The following is a 17,340-nucleotide window of genomic DNA, read 5'->3' on the forward strand; positions in this document are numbered from 1 at the left end:
AACCTTTGTTGTGCTATAAATAAATAATAAATAAATAAATATACTACGACAATACACACATCGCCATCTAGCCCCAAAGTAAGCGTAGCTTGTGTTATGGGTACTAAGTTGACTGATGAATATTTTTATGAATAACATACATAAATATAAATAACACCCATACACTGAGAAACATTCCCTACAACATTTGCAGTTGTGGGAATCGAACCCACGGCCTTGGTCACAGAAAGCAGGGTCGCTGCCCACTGCGCCAATCGGCCGTCAATATAAACCTCTTTTATGGCCACCACTAAGTCATAAATGATAAACATGAATGATGGAATAGTTTTTATTTCACGATACCACCAAGTATATATTTTACGTTTATCGCTTAATCTGGGAAATGTCGTAAATATAAATCATATTTTCTTATGCTCCTAATCCTCCTTCTATTTCGACTAAATTTTTGTACCGTGTGTTAAAACGAAATCTGGTTTACTTGTTTTAAAGATGGTTGTAGAGATGGCACTTGTGATACATTCCTTATAAAGGCGGTGATGAATTTCTTAACGACAAGGTTGCTCTTTATTCCACTACACGTAAGCTCGACTGCAATCTCACCTGGTGGAAAATGATAATGCAATCTAAGGTGGTAGCGGGCAAACCTGTTAGGGAGTATGGTAGTCATACCCCTAATCTACGCGACATCGAAACACTAAATCACTTAGCGGCACGTCTGTGTCAGTAAGGTAGCAACTAGCCACGGCCAAAGTGCCAGACGTGTCCAGAGAAAATTTTGGAAGCCCATCGCTTTCATCTCTCGTGATACAGAATAATAATTCTTAAATTGCTGTAATGATAAAAAAAAATGTTAAAATGTAAATTGTTTCTGTTGAAAAAAGCAACTTCTGAGTTTTTGCCGGCTTCTTGCCTGTAGAATAGAGTCACAGAGTCATGAGTCTATGGTTGATAGACCGACAGTCAAAGTAAACAAATAGTATTTTTTATGGTAATATTTAGTATTTACTTGATATCCAAATACAAAGTAATTTTCTATTGCCATATTTCGTACCAGACACGATAAATTAACTATTTTCCATACGAAAACGCAAATAAACATCGCAAAACATCTCAGAATAGGAAAAGCTATATTAACTGCCATACAATAACGTAAATCCTTCTTTCACGCATATTTATAAACTCCAGCGACAGCTATGGCGATTCCCGAATGGATTTAAACTGACAGCTGTATCGACTGCCCGCCATGTTTAACTTTTTCAAGCGAAAAGGCGGGAAGGCCGAATCGTCACCCGAGGCAACACGAAAACAGCCGACGCCCAAGCCAGGCTCAGTCGAATCTCGCGCGCCGTCCGGCGAATATGACATAACGAACGAAAAAACTGGCACACTAAGGAAAGATGTAGTGAACCTGCTCATACCGGAGACGGACTACAGCAACCAGAAAACAGGGGTAGGTGCCCTGCTCCAGATAATGGCGGGGAAACGTAAAAGGGGCAAAAGAAAACGCGATACTAAATCGCCGCAGGAGAATACGCAAGCTAAACGCGCCGAGGTAGCGACACCCACGCCCGCCGAAAATACACAAGACGAAATTCAAACGTCGGACGATCCCGCGGAGTTTGTGAAAGCGCTAGTGCTGCAGAAATACGCGAAACAAGAACCAAAACAACACGTGTCTTTAATCTACGTGTCAAATGAACAAGAGCTTGAGGAAAAGAGACACGCGGAAGCGCTCCTGCGCGAGATAGCCAAAAGCATTGACTGCAACATTGATTTGGATGAAGACCAAATGGGAACCACGGACAGCAAGGACATAATCGAGAGGAAAGAGAGAAGAGAGCCGGTTCACGAAACATTGGACAGCAAATCCATTAGGGAATACAAAAACGACTTGAAAGGCGAACTGAACAAGTTACTAGACGTTACAGAGAGTAACAATGAATCGGAGAGTCCCGAATCACTCAATAGAAAATCGAATTTAAAACCACCCAGATCAGATAACGAAGGTTGTTCCGATGACGATAGATCAGACAACGGTAAAAAACGTGTGACGTTCCGTAAACATATCATATTCGATGACGGTGAGCAGCAAACTGATGAAGAAGTGGATTCCTCATTCGAATCCCTTACTTCTGAAGAGGCTGACTATTTGGAAGATTTACCCGATAACGACGAGCTGCTAGGAGGTTATGTAGTGTCCAAAAATGATCATACAACATCGATTAATTTGAACGAACCCATTATTAAAGTTGAGTGTGTTGACGATTTGCGGAGAATAACAAATGACAATAGTGACAGTGGATTTATTGAGTGCACGAACGAGTCGGGCGACGAGACGAGTGATGTTAAGAGTATTGTTGAGTGCGACGAGAGTGGAGAAAGTGAGGATAGTGGGGAAGAAGAAGAAGAAGAAGAAGAAGAAGAGATTATAGAGGAGACCATAGAAGAAATAGAGGAGAGCTACATAGATGTCGTAAATGATGAAGAGACTGGAAATATAGCTGATGATGTGTAAGTAGTATGATTTAATTGTTTGTTTTTTTTTTAGTTTTAATTTTACTTTTGAATCCGTAGTTATGCTAACTCTCCTTTGTTTAGAAAGATTAATTGGTGCGAAAATAGACCAATATTTCCAAAAATTACCGTTTTATGATTAGCGTTGCAATCTTAAATTCATGTTACTTCTACAAAAATCAAAGTAGACAGTGTTGCACAACAGTTGAAGTTGACAGTGTACACTTTCAATTGTCAAAGTTTAGCGGGCTCATTCCGGTGATTTAATTTTAAATAAATAAATAAACTACGACAATACACACAACGCCGTCTAGCCCCAAAGTAAGCGTTGCTTGTGTTATGGGCACTAAGATGACTGAAGAATATTTTTATGAATATAATATACAGATAAACACCCAGACACTGAAAAACATTCATGTTCATCACACAAACATATTTCTAGTTGTGGGAATCGAACCCACCGCCTTGGACGCAGAAAGCAGGGTCGCTGCCCACTGCACCAACCGGCTGTCAAATCAAATTGATTCAATTGTACAAAAATCTCAAAGATTTTAAATTAAGATTTGGTCAATCAACATTTCTTAAATATAGTTCTACAGCAGGTACATACCACGATAATATTTTTGGATTTGTCGATATTTCGACGGGATTATATGAAAAAAATCTCAAATTTTAATTTTTTGTGAAACTTGGTCGTCCTATTGGTCTGTTAATATTCCAATTTTAATTAAATATGCTTAACTCTCTGGAGAGCTGTGTTTTACGCCTTTGGTTGCCCGGAAGAGATCGCTATGTAGCGATAAGGCCGCCAAATTGTACACTTTTCGTAAAATTTTTATTTAAATTTTTTCTATATGTATATGTCAATGTGGTGTACAATAAAAGTGTATTAATTAATTCATTCATTCAAGATTCAAGTGTCTGGAATCACGAGACTTCTGAACAATCTAAATTTTTAAGATACGTGAGAGGCAAGGTGTCGGAGTTTAAGATTACGAATTCAGAGAGACATTTCGACTCTGTGAGGCCAGCCTTAAAGTAAATGTCATTTATCTATGTTATGAATATACTCTATGATTATTATTTATTATGGGTCTGTATTGTCTAAGATAAAATGATTATCGTCATTGATTAAACCGAGCTAGAAATGGTTAACAGTGTTTTATTATAAAACTAGCTGATGCCCGCGACTTCGTCTGCGTTTGATTTTGTTTTTTGATGTGGCATTAAATTTTGTTGTAGATCTAAAAAAATTAAAGTATTCAGTATCGCTAAGCCTTAAATGAGGGGTTTGCTGCTGTCCGCTGAGGAGTTCTGTCCTCTATCTCCAACCACAGTTTGGGCAAAATAAAACACATATTATAACCTAGAGGTTATTAGTACAGAAATAATTATTTAAATCGGTTATAATTGGTCGGAGTTATGGTGTAAAATCGTCAAACACTCATCCCAAAGAAACCAAGCTTAATTTCGGGATAAAAAGTGTCCTATATTACTTCTAACACTTCCAAGAATATGTGTACAAAGTTTCATGAGGATCGGTTAAGTAGTTTTTGCGTGAAAGCGTAACAAACAAACTTACATTCACATTTATAATATTAGTAGGGATAGGGATTACGCTAATACAGTAAAATATTTAGATCCCACGTACTAAGTTTTGAACATTATAACGTTGGTATCATGTCGATATGCGATCGAGCGTTTTATATATAAACATCACATGATCGTTTATTTATAAATAATTGATCTAGCATCATTCAGGAAGCCCTAGTGCGTCACACTGCGTCCTTCGTGCGATGGATTCACGTTTTGTCGACCTCTCTGTACGCCAAGCATAGTAGGGGATAAAAATTATATCCCCCGATTATATCCCCTGGCAAGGGATATAATTAACGTGCCCAGCGAGTTATATTAGAATTTGGGTAGGCAGTGCTTTTGTGCATTTATAAAGTGCACGCCACTGGGTAGAATGAGCCTTCGCCCGTCTGATGTATACCGTGAAGAACCAGCAAGGCACTCAGCTGCCCTTACCCAACATCATTTTATAATTTAACGATTGTAACGATTTCCAAGTAACAATTAAAATGATATTTGATTAACAACCAATGTTCATGACATTGAGTTGGTGGGTATTTTGATATAAATACGAGTGCATTTTCGATATTTTTCAACAACGGCAACGTAGATCTCCGCCGATACTTCGATCTTCCCACCATAGCCCAGTATTTTAAAAAAATATCAAAGACCTATTTTGAAAAAGCAGTCCGACACCACCCCAGTCGAGGCGTCCACTTATACCCCCGCCCCCGACGTCGAGCCTAGGCGGCGACGTCCGAAACATGTCCTTTACGACCATGACGATCAAATAACTACCGACAACGGTTCCCAACAACACACACACACGCAACAAACACAGCGTCTTCGCCGGCGAAGGCCCCGATTTCTGACGATCCGTACGAGGACCCTTACCACGGGGGCGTTCGGACTAAACAATGATTATTCCAAAAGTCCACCAACAGTCAGATTAACGTCGAACCGAGCCGAGGTCCGAGTCCTCGCAGGAGGCACCCCGGGTCGACGTCTCCAACTCTAACCCCCGATGTCGTCGAGCCCTAGGGCTCTTCTCATGGCGATCTCTCGCGCTCGCCCCACTCACCCGGTGACGCCGTAGCAACCCCTCAGGTGGTTATCGGCAAGTGTCCATCCGAAAATAGAAAATCGATACACTTCAGTCCCACATGGACTCGAACGATGCAAAGATACCTCCCGTTGTCTTAGTCGTTTATCACGATATCACCCCGAAGCGGTGAAAGCGCATTGGGTAGGCGCTCGACTTCACTTTCGGGGGTCCGAGTTCGGACGCACCTCTAAATTTTTCAAATTCAAATTCAAATTCAAATCTTTTATTTGCAGCTTGGTTTTACATTGTAGGTACACAAAATATAGGGACAAACAATCCGCCTTAGATGGCATGCAAAAAATATAAATATATTCGTACACTAATTCCTACTTACCATAATAATACTATCCTAAGTCAATCCACATTATTAAAATAAGAATAAAATTTAAGACTGATATTGATACAAAATTAGAAATATCTTTTCTAAATTATGTAATCAAAATATATCACTTGAAGGAAAACATCGTGAGGAAACCGGCATGCCTTTTTTTTTTAAATACAGAGAAAATGCCTGACGCATAGCACTCCGTTGGGGGCAACGGAGTAATTATGTGGGACTTGCACACACTAAATACTCTGTGTGTTCCTCGATAGACCTATTAGTGAGAGCACGGGGTTCACATGCGTATTCACCGCACTCTCGCCAAGGTTTTGACCCCCCAGTGCATGGCGGGTCCTATCAACAATGGCCTGATCGCTGCCAAATCCTCCAGAGAGGCGTGCGCTAAACTGCACGCCACCTTCTTAGGCCTGTCATTAGTTGGGTGACACACTTCCCCTTTAATTCGCTACCCGCGGGCCTACAACTCATGGAGGCCGGAGGTCGAGAGTCCTACATAATGTTCTCAAAGGTGTGTGGAATCCACCAATCCGCTCTCGGCCAGCGTGGTGGACTATGGCCTTAACCCCTTCTCATTGTGGGAGCAAAACATTAATCTTTATAAAAAAAAGTTGATATAAACAATCGACTTACTAGAAACGGTCATAAATTAGTGATATCAGCATATCGTCTTAGGAAAGTACAGAAAACCTTTGTCGAGCTGAGTATATGCTTTTATAACATGATACCGAAAGTAATATTAGATTTACCATTACATAAGTGAAAATAATGTATAAATAAAAACACATTTAATACATCAAAGTCACTATTCTATTAATGTATTTCTTAATGACAAGGTTTCCTGGAATCAAGCTGCTCCGCTTTCATTTACACAAGATAGAACACAGATTGTTAAATTGTAAAACGATGTTGGAAAAGAGCAACTGCTAAGTTTCTTGCCGGCTTCTTCTCGGTAGAATCTGCCTTCTGTACCGGTGGTAGAGTGACCACAAACAGACATACTTGCTTATATTAGGCCTACTTGAACTAAATGAATTTAGATTTTTTGAATCTTTTTGAATTTTTTCAGCCCACCAATTCGCACTTGGCCAGCATGGTGGACTTTGGGCCTAAACCCATCTCATTGACCCGTGCCCCGTAGTGGGCCGGTAATGGGTTTGTATAACGATGTAGACATAGACATAATGTCAACCAAATAAAAAACCCTAAAAATACTAAAAAAATTACCTAAAATAGTAGTATCTTATTTTGACTATTTTTTTTTTAATAACTCCTACCTACTGGTATTTCCTCAAAGTGTAGTGTAGATAAGAACGTTTTAATAAAAATAAAATGTAATTTATAATGTACTCGACGATACCTAGAAAGCATAAGAAAAAAGAAAAATAAATTGGAAACGCAACGTTGCGTTTTGAAATCTAATAATATCACCAACTCAAGGCATAGACAACAAAGTTTTTTGAAGTTATACTGCTTTTGGCGCGTTAAGGACAAATGATGAGAGTAAATTTTTAAGATGCGCTCGCACACCGTCACAAAAAACCAACACCCTGAAGTTAGCTATAGTCAACATTTTAGTTTTTCAAAAAAAAGTTTTGACAGTGTTCCTACACTTTCATGTCAAAGTCTGCGGGCTCATTCCAAAATCTCAAATTTGAATGGGAGTTTAACTTAGTTGTACGTACGATAACTAGATAATGCGTTATAATAAAACTTTCAATGTATAAAATCTATTGTGAGTGTGGTTTTTTTCAACAAACGTTAGAATAAGGCGAAAAATAAAATTTGACCTTGTTACTCCAAAGAAGTATAACTTTTAACGCGTGTACATAAGTACACAGACGTTTTTTATTTTTTTTTATGCTACGGCAACGATCCCCTGCTGTGTATCCGAGACCAAAATTACGGGTTCGTCAATATTTTTTATATTGTCTTTGGCTGTTTGCCGATTTTAAACTTCCGAGAAGTTGCGTGTTTTCCAAATATTGGAAACTATTTAGTTACCTAACTAACTATACAAATTATTTGCAACTATTTGGTGCTCGCTTATTTTGTTGCACCCTTTGTTGATAAAGGCAAGTTTAGGAAAAACATTGTTATATAATATAACTACAATTGTAGAGTTTCCTGCCGACTCCTTCACACATTCCGTACTGATGAGAGAATCGCTACAAGCAGATATCCGCTGATGGCTGTTAACTTTTATGTCAAATAATTCATTTCTACACTCATTAACATCAACCGACATCAAATCCAACAATGAGAAGGGATTCAGGCCGTAGTCCACCAACTGCTAGCTGGCAACTTGGCATCCTCAATAAGGTCAAGCGGTACTTCACGCCTGAACAGCTTCTCACCTTGTACCAAGCTCAAGTTCGATCGTGCATGGACTGTAAATTGTAATGTACTGTTCCCATTTATGGGATGGCTCTGCCAAGTATCAGCTTGATGCCCTGGATTCGGTGGATCGCCGTGCTAGAAGACTCATCGGTGACCTAGCCAATAAAAAACTTAAGATTTTGGAACATCGTCGCAAGGTTGCCTGCCTTACGGTATTCTATAGGATATATTTCGGAGAGTGTGCTCAAGAACTATTTGGTCTAGTTCCCCCCTCGCCTTTTTACCATCGAACCGCGAGGCACCGTAAGGATCTGCATCCCTACGTGGTCGATATACCGCGGACGCTTACGAAGCGTTCGCATCTTCGTTTCTGATCCGCACCGCTAGGATCTGGAATGCTCTTCCAGCTTCCATTTTCCCCAGTTCTTACAACATGAGTAACTTAAAATCAAGAGTGAATAAGCATCTTCTAGGCAAGCACGCTCCACCTTAGGCTGCATCATCGCTTACCATCAGGCTCGTCTATAAACATAAAAAAAAAAAAACGCTGGCCCAATGCAGATTGGTGGCCTCCACACACCTTTGAGAACATTATGTAGAACTTTCACGCATGCGATGTTTTCCTTCACCGTTGAAGCAAGTAATATTTTAATTACTTAAAATGCACGTAACTTATAAAAGTTAGAGGTGGGATTCGAACTCGGCCCCCGAAAGTGAAGTCGAGCTCCTACCCACTGGGCCATCATCATGTTGTAATGCTGGCTGTAAATCAAAAATCCTACGGGCTACATATATTACGATCATTAACGCGGAATTTCTTACCTAATCTCACACCTTAACTTTTTTCGTGCCAATATTTTTACTAATGTTCCCAATAATAATGAATACTCATTTCTTAAATATAGTTGAACGGGTACATACCACGATAATTATTTGACGGCCGATTGGCGCAGTGGGCAGCGACCCTGCTTTCTGAGCCAAGGCCGTGGGTTCGATTCCCACAACTGGACAATGTTTGTGTGATGAACATGAATGTTTTTCAGTGTCTGGGTGTTTATCTATATATTATAAGTATTTCTGTATATTATTCATATAATTATTCATCAGTCATCTTAGTACCCATCTATTATTACTTTGGGCCTAGATGGCGATGTGTGTATTGTCGTAGTTTATTTATTATTTATTTATTATTTATTATTTGTCGATATTTCGACCCAGTTGCATGCATTGTGGTCACGACGGGACTGCGTAGGCACGTGATGTCAAGTTGGATGTCACGGGCAGAATCTGACTACCCGCTTTCGTGTTCTCATCTTTTCGAGAACTGGAGGTCACCAACCGGTGAGCGCTGCGGTTTTGAATGGAAGGTCCCGGCTTCGAAACCCCGGAAATGGCAACTTGGGTATTTATAATTTCCGAATTTTCTGTGCACGGCTAGCATGGGCAGGAGACAATTATCTCCCCGAGGAGAAAGGATAACGTTTATCATCCCTCTCAGCTTAATCAACTCTCAGAGCACTGGCGTACAAATGGAAATAATATCTAAATAATATACGTTTTTTTATTAATTTAGTTTTCTTACATTATCTTATTTTATATGCTTAATAAATAATAAATATACTACGACCATACACACATCGCCACCTAGCCCCAAAATAAGCGTAGCTTGTGTTATGGGTACTAAGATGACTGATGGATATTTTTATGAATTATATATACATAAATACTTAGAAAATACATATAAACACCCAGACACTGAAAAACACTTAATGCTCATCACACAAACATTTTCCAGTTGTGGGAATCGAACCCACGGCCTTGGACTCAGAAAGCAGGGTCGCTGCCCACTGCGCCAGTCGGCCGTCAATTATAATTAACAGTTTCGTAAGATACAATTTTTGAAAAAGAAAAGTACAGCCCGGCTTCTGCGATTTGATACATCGGCCAGGCTGTTCTTCCTATACACATAGATAAACTAAAACTATAAAATTTACACACTTATAATAATTATTACTAAAAATTTTTAATCTACTAAGTATTGTTGAATTTCTTGAGGTCAACGTGTAATAATAAACGAGGGTAAACTCCTCCAATTCCACGTTCCCATGCTTGAGCAGGTGGACACGTTAATTACCTGTCAGGGGATATAATTTTTGTCCCCTGCCTTTGCTGATCTGGTGGAGGCTTGTGCCATTGCTACTCGTAGTTACCCTACCGACAAAGACGATGTACCTACGGGTTAATATACCTATTTCTACGTGATTAGGGGTATTACTAAAAACTGATAGGGAGTATGGGGTTAACCCCATGCCCCTAATCCACAGAACAATATTACTCCAAGCCCTAATCAGTTCCTAGTCTTTTGAAAAACTAAAATGTTGACTTTAGCTAACTTCAGGGTGTCGGTCTTTTGTGACGGTGTAACGGACGCACGCATCGTAAAAATTTACTCTTATCATTTTTCCCTTACACGCCAAAAGAAGTATAATTTCAAATATTTTAAATATTGAATTTTTTAAACAAACAATGTTTTTTTTCTCCGTTATAGACAAGTTCCAAGAATTAATTAGATCATAGTAATAATGTTAAATGTGCTAATGAAATGTCCCCAAGTGAAATTCTTTTCAGCGGAACGATGTTTCCCGCGCACTGTTTCACGTCTCAAACTAATTTACGATGTAAGAACATTTTCATTCAGCGAGAAAATATTTAGACTGTACGCTTCATGTAGATTTATTCATTCATTCAACTTTAAATACTTACCTGCTGTATCTTTGTATGAAGTTTGCACGAAAGAAAAAGGAATTGAAACGCGTATAAACCATTAAAGTGTATTTAAATTTATTTTTTTTTTATTACCGACTAGCGTACCCAGCTCGCTTCGCCGGGCTAGATTTTGCTTTATTTTATTTAAACAATAAACTTACATCATTGAGTTTTTAAGTTTCATAATATATTACATCATTTATTTCTTTCCGTATTCATTCTCTTCTATTCTCTTCTCGAGCGGGTGAAGATTATCGAAGATGTACACCCAACAATAGAGTGTCATCACAGTAAATAAAAGCTGTATTTGACAGTTTGACACTTCAAAAATAGGAGTGCTCCGATCGTCACCAAACTTTACAGGATTACTCGCCAGGTCAACCCGGAGATTCCCTGAAAGTTTAATTGAAATCGGGCCAGCCGTTTCGGAGCCTATACGGAACATACTCACACACTTTCTCTTTTATATATATATAGATAGATAGATAAGCCAGCGCTTGACGACAATCATGCCCGTTAGAAAGCAACGATCAGGTCTATGTTGGAGCACGCTTGCCTAGAAAAAGCCTATTCACTCTAGCCTTGAAGGTACTCAAATTATACGTGGCAGGAAACACAGTTGCCGGGAGGGCGTTTCACATCTCAGCGGCACGTATCAGAAACGTGGATAAAAAACGTTTCGTGCGTGTTGATGGAATATCAACCACATAAGGATGCCACCGCTTACGGTGTCTCGCTGTTCTGTGTTAGTAACTGTTCTGTGTTAGTAACTTTAGAAACAAAAACAAACGCGGACGAAGTCACGGACAACTGCTAGTTCAATATACATCCTATAAATGCCATCCCATAATTTGGCGCAGTGGGCAGCGTCCCTGCTTTCTGAGTCCAAGACCGTGGGTTCGATTCCCACAACTGCACAATATTTGTGTGATGAACATGTGTTGATCTATATATTATAAGAATTTATGTATATTATTCATAAAAAATATTCATCAGTTATCTAAGTACCCATAACACAATCTACGCTTACTTTGGGACTAGATGGCGATGTGTGCATTAAATAAATATAATTACAATTTCACTAAATGAGAATATTTACAACTTATTTTATGTAGGTAATATTAAAACTACAAACAACGGCACGTATGAAACGATCAGAAATTATTTACAAAACTTGAGGGTAAATTTATAAATACTTCTTGAAAGTAAAAAACATTTTACGGAAAAGTTGAAGAAATGGTTGCAAGGGAAAAATTTCTACTCCGTAGATGATTTTTTCCAATATGACAAAAAACAACTGTGACATACGTATTTTATTTTGACATCGAACACGAATTTTCAATTAATGTTTCTGATTTTTTTTATTTTTTTTTACTCTAATTTCATTTTTTATTCTATCATTTATTGATTTTCATTTTTTTTTTAATTCTTAACAATGCTTATAAAAACAAAAAAAACACTATTAAAAATTTATAAGAAAAATGATCCAACTTCCGCTTGCGGGGCTTTTGAATGCCCAAGCAACCGGCGGTCAGGGCTCCAGAGTTTCAAGGACCGACCCTTCTGTATCCGACCCTTGATCCAACAACCAAGCGAAAGCTTCTTAAGATATTGATCGAAACTTTTCGCGAGAAGACCATTGACTGAAACGACGATCGGAACAATAACTGTCGACTCAACATTCCACATGGCGGTAATCTCGTGAGCAAGGTTTCACCAGATTATCGTCATGTGGACTAGTAATGTCAACAATTCTTGCACGGCGCACTGATCGATCGACTAGCACAATATCAGGTCTATTAGCTGTAATATACCTGTCAGTGATAATCGTACGATTCCATTAGAGCAATGCACTGCTATTTTCAAGTACTGACGCCGGGTCGTACCTATAGTAAGGCATCTCAAAATCGATAAGGCCATACCAAAAAACAAGTTGTTGATGAATTATCCGGGCTACTTGATTATCTCTGTGCAAGTATTCGCCGTTAGCAAGTAGAAACTATATGCCTGAAGGACTCCCCAGGGCGATGACACGCTCGACATATGTCTGGTTATTATTACCGCTGTTATTGCACCTACTATATTAAAATTGCATGTTTTTTATAATTGATTATAAGTGTTCATTGCAACCAGTGGTTTGTATATTTGCACGCCAGCTAATGGCAATACACTGTAACTCCGTAATTGATATTTAAATGGCATCTATGTAAACGTGTGTATTATGCAAATAAAGATCTATCTATATATATTTGATATTTAACTTGCCCCACTTCACATGCGCCGCGTGATTCCATTGACCCATATCCGAGGGGAGTGCTAAGTTTATTTCAAACTGTGCCGTGTGTGACGGCAGATTAAAATAAAGTTGTCACCACTAACGGAGAACGGGTACGGCAGCAGCGTTCTCTGTGCTGCCTTCCTTCTGCGATCACCAACTTTTTTTTTCTGTCGTGGTGGAAAACCTTTTTATTTTTATGGCTACATCTGATGTTATGTGGGAATCCCAACGGCTTGTCCCTCTCGTTGGCTTTATTAGATGTCCGGGGAACTGCGATGACCAACTAGCGTTGGGAGAGAATGGTTTTTTTTTTTTATATTTATAGACGAGCGCTTGACTGCAATCACACCTGATGGTAAGCGATGATGCAGCCTAAGGTGGAGCGCGCTTGCCTAGAAGATGCCTGTTCACTCTTGATTTGAAGGTACTAATGTTGTAAGAACTGGGGAAAATGGAAGCTGGAAGAGCATTCCAGATCCTAGCGGTGCGGATCAGAAACGAAGATGCGAAGCGCTTCGTACGCGTCCGCGGTATATCGACCACGTAGGGATGTAGATCCTTCCGGTGTTTCGCGGTTCTCCTGTAGTGAAGCCATGGGCGTACCCAGCTTCTGGTCTGTGGGGGGAGGGGCAAGTCAAATCGTCCGCGACTGTTTTATGATTTTTTTTGTACTTTTTTTTCATTTTTGTCTGCCTGCCTGCCTGTATCTTGGCAGCCATACATTTTTTAAGAAGTTTCATATTTTTTCTACTTTTTTTTTTATTTTAATTTTTTTCTTTTCTTTTGATTTTGTCAAGTTGGAAGTCCCGGGTTTGATTCCTGGCAAGGGGAATAAGGGGATTTATAATTCCTGAATTATCTCTTATCTGGTATGTGGATTCGGCTGTGGCTAGTTACCACCCTACCGACCAAGACGTGCCGCTTTAGCGTTCCGATACGATGTCGCGTAGACACCTATTAGGGGTAGGTATGACCGTATGGATTCAATATAACTGCCTTACTCCCTAACAGGTTAGCCCGCTACAATCTTAACTGCATCATCACTTACTACTTGATGAGATTGCAGTCAAAGGCTGACTAGTGTCTAGTACGGCAATTAAAAAAAACAGTGTGTGTACTTTTGTACACGCGTTAGAAGTTAAACTTCTTTGGCGTATAGAAAAAAAAATAACTGAAATGCAGAAGTGTTTACGATAAATATTAAAATTATTCAAAAAGATTTAATTTAAATAAAAAAGGTTTTATTAACGTAATAATATTTATCGCACTTGTTGCACATACTATTTTGTATTACTCATGCGGGGAAAGTAGTGACGCTCGCTGTTGCGGTTGAAAAAGAACCGTTTGCCCATTTTAAAATTTGTAGTTGTGTTGACAAGTAAATTTGTCGCACTCAAATTATTCTTGACGCACTCAAATTATTCTTGTCGCACTCAAATTATTCTTGTCGCACTCAAATTTTAAAATGGGCAAACGGTTCTTTTTCAACCGCAACAGCCAGCGGCAAGATACTACTTTCCCCGCATGAGTAATACAAAGTAGTATGTGCAACAAGTGCGACATCGATTACCCACTCAAGCGAGTGACCGCACTCGCTTCTCTCGTGCGTTCAACTTCGCTTTCGTGGGCAATCGACAACTTGTCGCACTAGTTGCACAATATACTATATTCACACTATTTGTACTGTTACGAAACACGCGTTCTAAATATAAAAATACTAGAATATACAACTCGAGCATAGTTTTCATGCCACCTAGAACTAACTTTACGATGTAGAATTCAGGTGTCGGTGTGCGCGCGCGTAAAAATTCACTCTCATCATTTTTCTCCATCGCGCCAAAAGAAGTATAACTTCAAAAAAATTCTTATCATGCCCAAAATATAACCGGGATTCATTTTACCAGGGTCTTATTAAGTTAAACATCCCACTTCCTACTTCCGTTGACATCCTGTTGTCCATTAATGAACGTTGTATATATAAACTTTTTTCCTCATTTAAGTGTTTATTTTCTGTTTCAACTTTTATTATATTTTTACTTTTTTTTTTTTGACGATGTTTAATAGTATTTATTTACCCTTATTTAATTATATATGATATAGTAAAGTTTCTTCTTCTAAATATAACTTAAAATAACCTATTTAAAACTAAATAAAATCTAACACGTCCTCGAAACCACCGCAGCGAGGCACAGTTCCTAAGATGCTGGCAGCATTAAGTATTCCATATTATTAAATTATATTATTATTAAATCCATATTATTATACTATTTAATCCTTTCCTGATCCTATTAATTCTTTTCGAAATTCCGTTTCCTTTTTTAAAAACTTAGTTTTTTTTTATCAATGTAAAAAGTTTCCTGGTTAAAAAAAAAAATTATAAATAAGAATAACAGTTGACCACAGAATAAGCAATTGACAATGGTTCAATCGCTCAGCGCGCAGAACCAATAAACCAAAAAGAAGAACTTAAAAAAAAAAAAAATGCATTTTTATCTTATATTATGTAAAGAAATGCAAACATCATCATATCAACCCATTGCTGGCCCACTACAGGGCACGGGTCTCCTCCCACAATGAGAAGTGGTTAAGGCCGTAGTCCACCACGCTGGCCCAATGCGGATAGGTGGACTCCACATACCTTTGTGAACATTATAGAACTCTCAGGCATGCAGGTTTCCTCACCATGTGTTTTCCTTCACCGTTGAAGCAAGTGATATTTTAATTGCTCAAAACGCACATCCTATCCTATCCTAGCCTATCCTATCCTATCCTATCCTACTTACTAATATTAAAAATGTCAATGTAAGTTTGTTTGTTACGCTTTCACGCAAAAACTACTTAACCGATCCTCATGAAACTTTGTACACACATTCTTGGAAGTGTTAGAAGTAATATAGGATACTTTTTATCCCGACATGAAGCTCGAATCCTTTGGTAGAGGGGATGAAAGATTTGACGATTTTACAACATATCTCCGACAAATTATAACCGATTTAAATAATTATTTTTGTACTATAGAGGTTATAATAAATGTTGAATTTTTTCCCAACTGTGGTTGGAGATAGAGGACAGAACTCCTCAGCGGACATAAGCAAACCCCTCATTTAAGGCTTAGCGATGCTGAACACATAATTTTTTTTTAGATCTACAGCTAAATTTAATGCCACAAAATCGAACGCAGGCGAAGTCGCGGGCAACAGCCAGTAACTTATATTAATTTATTATAAGTTGGAAATAAATAAATAAATAAATTATTTGTGCAATTTTGTTTATGTATTTGTATTTAGCTATTTGAATGTAGGTTTATAAGAATTTTACACCGCCTGTCCGCTCTCGCTCATCTTGTCCTAATCCAAAAGTTGCCTTGCAGAGCGATGCCTTGCAGAGGCCGCCTTTTGTATTCTACTTCTGTCTTCGTATTTCTATAGATTTTTTTTTATTTTCTTTACTTCATAGTGGTGTATAAATAAAGAGTTAAATAATAGAAATAAGAATACAGAAGGCAGTAGTCCTTGAAACGGCGCGTATTGTGAGGAGGTTCCTCACTCTGGAGCCCCGACCGCCGGTTGCTTGGGCATTCAAAAGCCCCGCAAGCGAAAAGTGGATGTTTTTTTTTTATAAATTTTTAATAGTGTTTTTTGATTTTATTTTTAAGCATTGTTAAGAATTAAAAGATTTCGATGACGTTTTCGTTTACGATAACGTTTTCATTTTCGTTTACGTATACGATGACGTTTTCGTTTTTATTTTCGCTTACGATGACGTTTTCGTTTTGGTTTTCGTATTCGATGTCGTTATCGTTTCGGTTTTCGATGACGTTTTCGTTTTTATTTTCGGATACGATGACGTAGAAATGAAAAAGAATAAATGATAGGAAAATAATAATAACTTGGAAAAGTTAGAGGTGCGTGCTGGGATTCGAACTCGGCGCTCCGAATGTGAAGTCGAAGTCCTACCAACTGGGCTATCACGGCTTCATTGAAACGTATAAACATATAACTGATAGAAGCTCTTCGAATTGTACATTTGGTATTCACATCTGGCTCGAGTGTTTACAAACTCTAGATTTAGATTTTATCACTTTCGAGTCTCGCTTTATAAAACCTATACGTTATAACGTAAACATTAGCTCGTGGTAAATAAATAGCTAAAATAAGTAGGTTTTTATATTATAGCTAGAATGAATGAATGAATAAATAATAATAAATAAATATACTACGACAATACACACATCGCCATCTAGCCCCAAAGTAAGCGTAGCTTGTGTTATGGGTACTAAGATAGCTGTTGAATATTTTTATGAATATAATACATAAATACTTATAATATACATATAAACACCCAGACACTGAAAAACATTCATGCTCATCACACAAACATTTTCCAGTTGTGGGAATCGAACCCACGGCCTTGGACTCAGAA

At 38.3% G+C, this 17,340-nt stretch overlaps 1 protein-coding gene across 4 annotated transcripts in view; it reads left to right on the forward strand.

The window, feature by feature from the left end:
* The first annotated feature begins 1,165 nt into the window (after positions 1 to 1,165).
* The window catches only part of LOC120635356 (golgin subfamily A member 6-like protein 22), a 50,921-nt gene continuing 34,746 nt past the window's right edge, over positions 1,166 to 17,340 (forward strand). For 2 of the 4 annotated variants that reach the window (XM_039906348.1, XM_039906350.1), the window contains exon 1: positions 1,167 to 2,511. In XM_039906348.1, coding sequence (XP_039762282.1) covers positions 1,244 to 2,511 — 1,268 coding nt within the window. In that variant the 5' untranslated portion in view covers positions 1,167 to 1,243. Of the gene's footprint in view, positions 2,512 to 17,340 lie in introns of all 4 variants that reach the window. The other 2 variants (XM_039906349.1, XM_039906347.1) reach the window with 2 other exon arrangements.

Source organism: Pararge aegeria, chromosome 26, assembly GCF_905163445.1.
Source record: "Pararge aegeria chromosome 26, ilParAegt1.1, whole genome shotgun sequence".
In the NCBI taxonomy this organism is placed as follows: domain Eukaryota; kingdom Metazoa; phylum Arthropoda; class Insecta; order Lepidoptera; family Nymphalidae; genus Pararge; species Pararge aegeria.